The sequence below is a fragment of the Saimiri boliviensis genome, chromosome 6, assembly GCF_048565385.1.
Source record: "Saimiri boliviensis isolate mSaiBol1 chromosome 6, mSaiBol1.pri, whole genome shotgun sequence".
Classification (NCBI taxonomy): Eukaryota; Metazoa; Chordata; class Mammalia; order Primates; family Cebidae; genus Saimiri; species Saimiri boliviensis.
The window spans coordinates 116,656,121-116,663,907 of record NC_133454.1 but is presented as its reverse complement, the minus strand read 5'-3'; the positions used below and the strand labels follow the sequence as shown (position 1 = coordinate 116,663,907).

The following is a 7,787-nucleotide window of genomic DNA, read 5'->3' as shown; positions in this document are numbered from 1 at the left end:
TAAAGACACCAGTTAGATTAGATTGAGCCTACTCTAACTTATTTTAACTCATTTTAACTTAATCACCTCTTTAAAGGGTCCATCTTCAAATACAGTCAGATTCTAAGGTACTGTAAGTTAGGGCTTCAACATATGAGTTTCCAGAAGACACAATTCAGACCATACCCCAGGGATAGGTAGTAGATTTGCAGTGGAGGAGATGAGGGTGGGTAGACTGGACAGAGAAAAGAGCATATGGCATGGAAAAAAATATAAGACCACATGATACTTTTTAGTACAATTTAGAAATTCAATTATAAGACACACTCAATATGACAGAATTATATTATGACTTAGATCCATTAAGAGAGTCAACTTTTAATGAAATATTTACTCATTTCATCATATCCTAATTTATTTAACATCCTTAAACTCCCAATGAACTCTAATTGAGTCTTTGGAGACAGAGGCACCTATTTCTGTGCTCCTGTGAGGGAGATGTCTCAAAGGTCTGTTGAGGAAATACATATATTGAGTGCAACAAAGGCACATCAAACACCACAGGAGAGGGAAAAGTGTCACTTCCAAGAGCTGGCCTTCCAAACCAACGGTAGGTACCTGGGATCAGGGGCAGCTAGGTAGTCTGGCCTCTCTGTGACCTCAGCTGCAAATCAGAAGGGGGATACAGAATCTGGCATGGCTCTCAAAGGATTACTGCTGTGCCACACATGCACACAGGTGTACAAACACGCAATGCAGACTCCCTAGTAAATCAAATTCCATTTAATGATACATCCTGCTCTCCCTTAGAATTTGAAACACAGTCTTGTATCTATGTTGAACCATTATATATTCACTTACAGAGTGAACAAATCAAGAGGATGAAAGAATGTGACTTGCTTTTTGACTCCAGTGACTGTACCACTCTAAACTGCTAATGTATGGCATTTTCACTTCTTGGTACTAATTTTCAGGTGCCAGAGGGGCACATTCCTTCCAAAGAATTTTTCTTGCCCCAGTGAAGGGAACGGAGACCTGGGCTGCAGCAGGGGAAGATGCGTCTTGATAAGCCACCCCACAGGAGATTCTTTAGCATGATCGACTTGGGCATTTTCTGTGCCTTTTCTTTTACATTCAGAGATATTTGGTAATTTGTTTCAAATTCAAGATGGACTTGAGGTCTTGGAAGTGAGTCTTCTCTTTTATTTACTCTTTCTTTTTATTATGATACAGCACACTGTGCTGGAAAAGTTTACTTGAGGATAAATCTTGATTTGAATATTTTGAAGCAGCTTAGAAATAGGCAGTACTTTGTTAAACTAGCTTCAAGCTATGAAGGCAATTAACCAATTATTCATTCTAGAAATATTTACTGAGTGCCCGTTTGTTACTAGGAACTGTTCTTTGTGCTGGGATACAGCAATGAACAGGACAGATAAATATTTTGCCCTGTTTTGGTGGGGAGAACCAGGCAGTCGATGCAGGCAATCGATTTAATAAGCAGGAGTTAGAGGATGACAATAGATGTGGGGATAACACAGCAGCATCGGAGTAGAGTAATAAGGATGACGATTGTTGGAGGGAAAGGGACATGGAATTTAAAAGATGTGGTTAGTCTGGACCTTTGTCAGAAAGTGACACTTGAAAGGAACTTAAAGAAGATGGATGGGTGAGCCAGGCAAACATCTGGAGAACAGTGTTTCAGGCAGAGGGAACAGATAGTCAGAAATCTTTGATGCTGGGACAGAGATGACACATTTGAGAAAAAGTAAGAAGGCCATCAAGGCAGAAGGAAGGAGGTGGTGAGTGTTGGGAGGTAAGGTTCTTTAGGCAAGAGAGGTACAGAAAATGGGTTTTAACTTTGAATAAACGGGGAGCCTTTACAGGGTTTTAAATACAGAAGCAATTTATTTATTTATTTATTTAACGGCCCATGATGGCTGTTGTACTGAAAATATACCATAGGGAACAAGGGTGTAGGTGAGTTAGAAGGCAATGGCAATATTCTTGGCAATAGATCGTGGAGGTTTGAACAAGGGTGGAAGCAGTGGAGGTGGGGAGAAGTGGTCAGGTTTGGGATACATTTTGAAGGTAGGAAAATCAAAATTTTCTGAAAGATTGAAAAGTAGATAGGAAAGAAAGAGAGTATTAATTCCAAATTTTTGACTTCAGACACCGAAAGAGTAGAATTTTATTAATTAATAATGAAAAATCAATTTTTGGAACTTAACATTTGGGGTTCAACTTTAAACATGGTTATTTTTAAATACCTATTACTTTTCTCTTATTACAGAATATTAGCACAGGATAGAAACTTAGTCATCTTCCAGTGGTAGAATTTTTTTTTTTTTTTTTTGAGACGGAGTTTCACTCTTGTTACCCAGGCTGGAGTGCAATGGCGCGATCTCGGCTCACCGCAACCTCCACCTCCTGGGTTCAGGCAATTCTCCTGCCTCAGCCTCCTGAGTAGCTGGGATTACAGGCACGCGCCACCATGCCCAGCTAATTTTTTGTATTTTTAGTAGAGACGGGGTTTCAGCATGTTGACCAGGATGGTCTCGATCTCTCGACCTTGTGATCCACCCGCCTCGGCCTCCCAAAGTGCTGGGATTACAGGCTTGAGCCACCGCACCCGGCCAGAATTTTTAAATATGAAATCATAACTTGCAAATTAATAGATTTTTGGGAGTTTGTGAACTCATTGAAATTTTGGTGTTTTTACATATGTACATATAAATATTTGAGAATTATCATTGCTAATTTTATCAAGTTCTCAAAGATTTTCATGAGTTCAGAAATGTAAGAGCCATTACTTATTTGCAGATAAAGAAATTAAGAAATGCAATGGTTAGAAAATGTGCAAATCATAGAATTAAATTTTAAGGAAACAAGAATGTGTATCCAAATCATGAGATGAAAAGAATGATGCAATTGTTTGCAGCAAATTTCATTTCTCACTCCAACCAAGACAGTGGTAAAGTCCTGTGTATCCAAAGATATACATGTGTATAATGACTGTGAATCTGCTCTGCTACATTGTATTGCAACAAGTGACACTATGTACTGTTTCATGAAAGTTTTCCTTTTTCTTTCTTTCTTTCTTTTTTTTTTTTTTTGAGACAGAGCATCTCTCTGTCACGCATGCTAGAGTGCAATGGTGTGATCTCAGCTCGCTGTAACCTCTGCCTCCTGGGTTCAAGCAATTCTTGTGCCTCAGTCTTCTGAGCAGCTGGGATTACAGGCATGTGCTACCCCGCCTGGCTAACTTTTAGTAGAGACAGGATTTTGCTATGCTGGCCAGGCTGGTCCTGAACTCCTGGCTTCAAGTGATCCACCTGCCTCAGCCTCCCAAAGTGCTGGGATTACAGGCATGGAGAATGCCTGGCCCATGACAATTTCTACGAGATATTTTAACAAATTGGAATCATAGAAATTTGGTGCTTGGAATAGTAGCAACCAAAATTTTCAGATGGGCGAATTGTGTTCCTGAGATGAGAAATTACTTTCCTAAGTCAGACAGGTGATTAGTGTCATGGATATGTACCAACTATTGGACCCCACGATCCTAAACCCTATAACGCCTTTGTGAAATTACACGGGAGTAGTTTACAAAAACATTAAATTCTAGGATCTTAGCAAGATACGGAATGATACCACCATTCTGGCTTAAATTGCTTATTTATAGAAACTCAGCCTTATTTATTTATTTATGTTTTACGAGCTCTGACTTTATAAATAAGTCACATAATTATCCTCTCAGAATAATGATAGTTACAACTGTATACATTGATTTTCTATCAAGAAAATGGGCTTTTTTCTTAACATGGATATTCTCTTACTGTTTTGGAGGTAAATACACGTATGTTGGGGATTGTTAAGATACTTTCCCAAGATTACAGAACTAAAAAGTGAGATCTGGTTTTAAACTCAGATTTCATATCACTTGGGAAATACTGCCTATGCCAAGCCTGTCTTTTCTCAGCTGGGCTTGCTCATACGTCTGTGGGTAACTCTTAGCTCCACTGTAGGCTGAATCATATAGAAGGGCCCCACCCACATGTTTGTGGGACTGCTTGCAGTCAGCTAGGGTGACAAAGAGAGCACAGCCAGATGTCTCATCCAGCAAACTAACCCAGGCTTTTTTACATGGTGATTATAGAATTCTAAAAGTGAGAAGAGAAGCATAAAAAGCCTCTTGAAATCCAGGCTTTGAATCCACATGGAGCTGCCTATCTGTCAGTCTATTGGCCAAAGCAAATCACCAAGCCATCCAAGTCTCAAGGGGTTAAGTATAAGAGTTAGAATAGTATCTGGTACATTGTTAGTAATGTATTTATATTTGTACTAATAGCAGCAGAGATAGTTCAGTATGCTGGCATTTGTATACCTACCACCAAAATACTTGACACATAAGAAGTTTTCAATAACTTATGGAAACACAGTGAAATTTTTTGAGTGCCCACTAATGCACCCAGTATTGGGTTTGGCTATTTTTAGGTATGTTTTCTTTATTCAACCAGACAGTCTGTCAAGAGGTTATTAGTTGCTGGGCACGGTGGCTCACCCCTGTAATCCCAGCACTTTGGGAGGCTGAGGCGGGTGGATCACCTGAGGTCAGGAGTTTGAAACTAGCCTGGCCAAGATGGTGAAACCCTGTCTCTATTAAAAATACAAAAATAAGCCAGGTGTGGTGGTGGGCAACTGTAATCCCCACTACTCAGGAGGCTGAGGCAGGAGAATTGCTTGAACCCAGGAGGCAGGTTGCAGTGAGTGGAGATCACACCATTGCACTCCAGCCTAGGTGGCAGAGCAAGGCTCCATCTAAAAAAAAAAAAAAAAAAAAAAAAGGAAGAAGTTATTAGTTATTAGTCGTCATTTTGAGCTTCATTTTTCTCAAGATTTGTGAGAATATGGGACTTGCCCTGTAATAAATAGTTAATATGTAACATTCCTAATTTTCAAATTATTTCTGACTTCAATTCCAGTAATTTTTCCAAGTCATGGACTGAAGTCCTATAATTCTAGATAGTAAGGAAGAAAAATCCACAAGCTTCTCAGTAATTGTTGATTTAATTGATACCCTTGTTAACTTATGCCAATAGAAAAATCACTAAATGATACTTCTCCCTTCTCATGAAAGTCAGGCTTTCACCTCTGTGGACATGGAAGTAGGAAATCGCACCGTCCTGACCGAATTCATCTTGATGGGTTTCTCAGCAGACCCCCAGCGGCAGCTGATTCTGTTTGGAGTGTTTCTGATGCTCTATTTGGTAACCTTGTCAGGAAACATGACCTTGGTTATCTTAATCCAAATCGATCCCCGTTTGCATACGCCTATGTACTTTTTCATTGGCAACCTGTCTTTTTTGGATTTCTGGTATACGTCTGTGTATATTCCCAAAATCCTGGCTAGTTGTGTCTCAAAAGATAAGCGCATTTCCTTGGCTGGATGTGGGGCTCAGCTGTTTTTTTCCTGCGTTGTAGCCTACACTGAATGCTATCTCCTGGCAGCCATGGCTTACGACCGCCATGCAGCAATTTGTAACCCATTGCTTTATTCAGGTACCATGTCCACTGCCCTCCGTACTGGGCTTGTTGCTGGCTCCTATGTAGGAGGATTTTTGAATGCCATAGCCCATACTGCCAATACCTTTCACCTGCATTTTTGTGGTAAAAATATCATTGACCACTTTTTCTGTGATGTAACACCATTGGTAAAAATGTCCTGTACAGACACGAGGACATATGAGAAAGTCCTCCTTGGTGTGGTGGGCTTCACAGTCCTCTCCAGCATTCTTGCTATCCTGATTTCCTATGTCAACATCCTCCTGGCTATCCTGAGAATCCACTCAGCTTCAGGAAGACGCAAGGCGTTCTCCACCTGTGCTTCCCACCTCATCTCTGTAACTCTCTTCTATGGATCTCTGTTGTTTATGTATTCAAGGCCTAGTTCCACCTACTCCCTAGAGAGGGACAAAGTTGCTGCCCTGTTCTACACTGTAATCAACCCACTGCTTAACCCACTCGTCTATAGCCTGAGAAACAAAGATGTCAAAGAGGCCTTCAGGAAAGCAATACAGACTACACGACCACAAACATGAAGGTTGTTCTTTTTGCAAATGCTGTTATTGAATTTTTCAGATTATTGGTTTATAAATGTGTTCATATGCATTTCTATAGTTCAATCAAATCCAATAAGTCACATTTAAAACATTAAAAAGATTGAGCAAATGACTCTTTAATTGTTATTAGTTTGTTGTGATGTAAACAAAACAAACTAATCTTTAAAACTTATAGTATTGGGTTGTTTGACATTCTGCAATATGGTATTTTGTCTCAGCAGTATTAGAGTTTTCATAGATTTCATTGTGTTTGCTATCTTTGGGAGATCTTGGGAACAAAACAAATTTTGTGGTTTAATGAATATATTTTGACTTTGAAGCTCAGTAAGCAATCTTTACTAGGTGAGAAGAATATCTGAAATGGTGACACTTCTCGAAATATGCTCAAGATTTTACAAATATTTAAAAAATAATTTCCTCAAAATTTTTTCAGAAAGCTCTAATTGAAAATATAGGACATATCTTTGTAAAAACCTCATGCTTTATATATAAAGAAAATATTAGGAAAATGTTTAAGAGTTGTTTAGATTACAAACAACAATGACAATAAAACTATTTCTAGATTTATGAATAAATATGTGTCTTTAGAATTGCATGCCATCTTAAAAGAGTGTTCTCTTACATGGAGTAAGTACTCCGCAGTACTCTCTCAGACCACACAGCGATGTAACAACACCAAAATGAAACATATGAACAACAACAGTTACCACTGTTCCCTAGTTCGCTTTCTTTTTCCTTTGTCTTGACCAATAAACATAAGTTGGATGTTTTTCCCTGCCCTCGACAAAGCCTGGGCCTTGAACATTCCTAAGAACTGATAAACTTGTTTAGGTTAATGTCTGAAAATCTGAAAATCAAACATGTTGCTAACCACATGGAAACTAGCTCTGGCTGTGAGCCCAATTCCTTAAACCCTTATGCAAACTCCATAACTGAACCCCCTCGTGATGGCAGGTTGGGTTGATGTTTCATTTAGTAGCCTTTAAAAGACTGCAAGTTAAGGACTATTGGTATCATTTTTCAAATCAGAAGCTTGCAGCTCAGAGGTTAGCACTTGCTTAATGAAAGGTTATAACGTTTGCTTTAATGAGCATATTTACAAAATTAATTAAAATTTAAAAATTTATGACAAATCGTTGTAGCTATTTCATCTGTCTTTGCTTTGACATTTCTCATCTTTCCGTTCAGCTGCATTTATTTTCTAACACGTCCTACCTCTTTGCATCAAAATAATCTTAACATTCCTTATGCCTCTATCACAAAGGAAGCTTTTTGAGTACTTGACTAGAAGGATTTGGGGTGTATTCCCCAAATATCAATGATCCATATTATGTTTTCTTTTAATCTCCATAAGACTCACTATGTAGGAAAAACATTAGGGGAAAAAACAAAGTAAAATATAATTTTACTTTAGGATGCCGGAAGTATTACTCTTTCATTTTGCATTAATCAAAGATACTGATTTTTAAAAACTGTATCAATATTGAATGGAATCTAAAATTCTGTAGTATATATTATAGTCTAATCTCAAAATCACAAAAGCAAAAAATGCAAAGAAAGAAAATTTTTCCTGTTGAATTTTGTTCAATGGTAAAAAAGATACAAAAATCCAGTTCTGCAACCTCTCTGAGTGGTTTGTCATCATCCAGCACTGATTTGAGAACTTTATGTCAATTCAGACTTTGG

At 38.4% G+C, this 7,787-nt stretch overlaps 1 protein-coding gene across 2 annotated transcripts; it reads left to right on the top strand.

Annotated features, from left to right (window-relative positions):
- The first annotated feature begins 547 nt into the window (after window positions 1-547).
- On the top strand, window positions 548-7,660 carry LOC101042819 (olfactory receptor 9G4). 2 transcript variants are annotated; one of them, XM_039471284.2, is made up of 2 exons: window positions 548-589; window positions 5,124-7,660. In XM_039471284.2, exon 2 carries the CDS (start codon window positions 5,142-5,144, stop codon window positions 6,078-6,080), a length of 939 nt encoding a protein of 312 aa, XP_039327218.1. In that variant the 5' UTR covers window positions 548-589; window positions 5,124-5,141; the 3' UTR covers window positions 6,081-7,660. The 2 variants fall into 2 exon arrangements, with proteins under 2 accessions (XP_039327218.1, XP_039327217.1); XM_039471283.2 differs by having other exon boundaries at window positions 5,120-7,660.
- The last annotated feature ends 127 nt before the right edge of the window (window positions 7,661-7,787 follow it).

Excerpts from the sequence above, each read along its gene's own strand:
- LOC101042819 (XM_039471284.2), top strand. The coding sequence starts at position 5,142 with ATGGAAGTAGGAAATCGCACCGTCCTGACCGAATTCATCTTGATGGGT.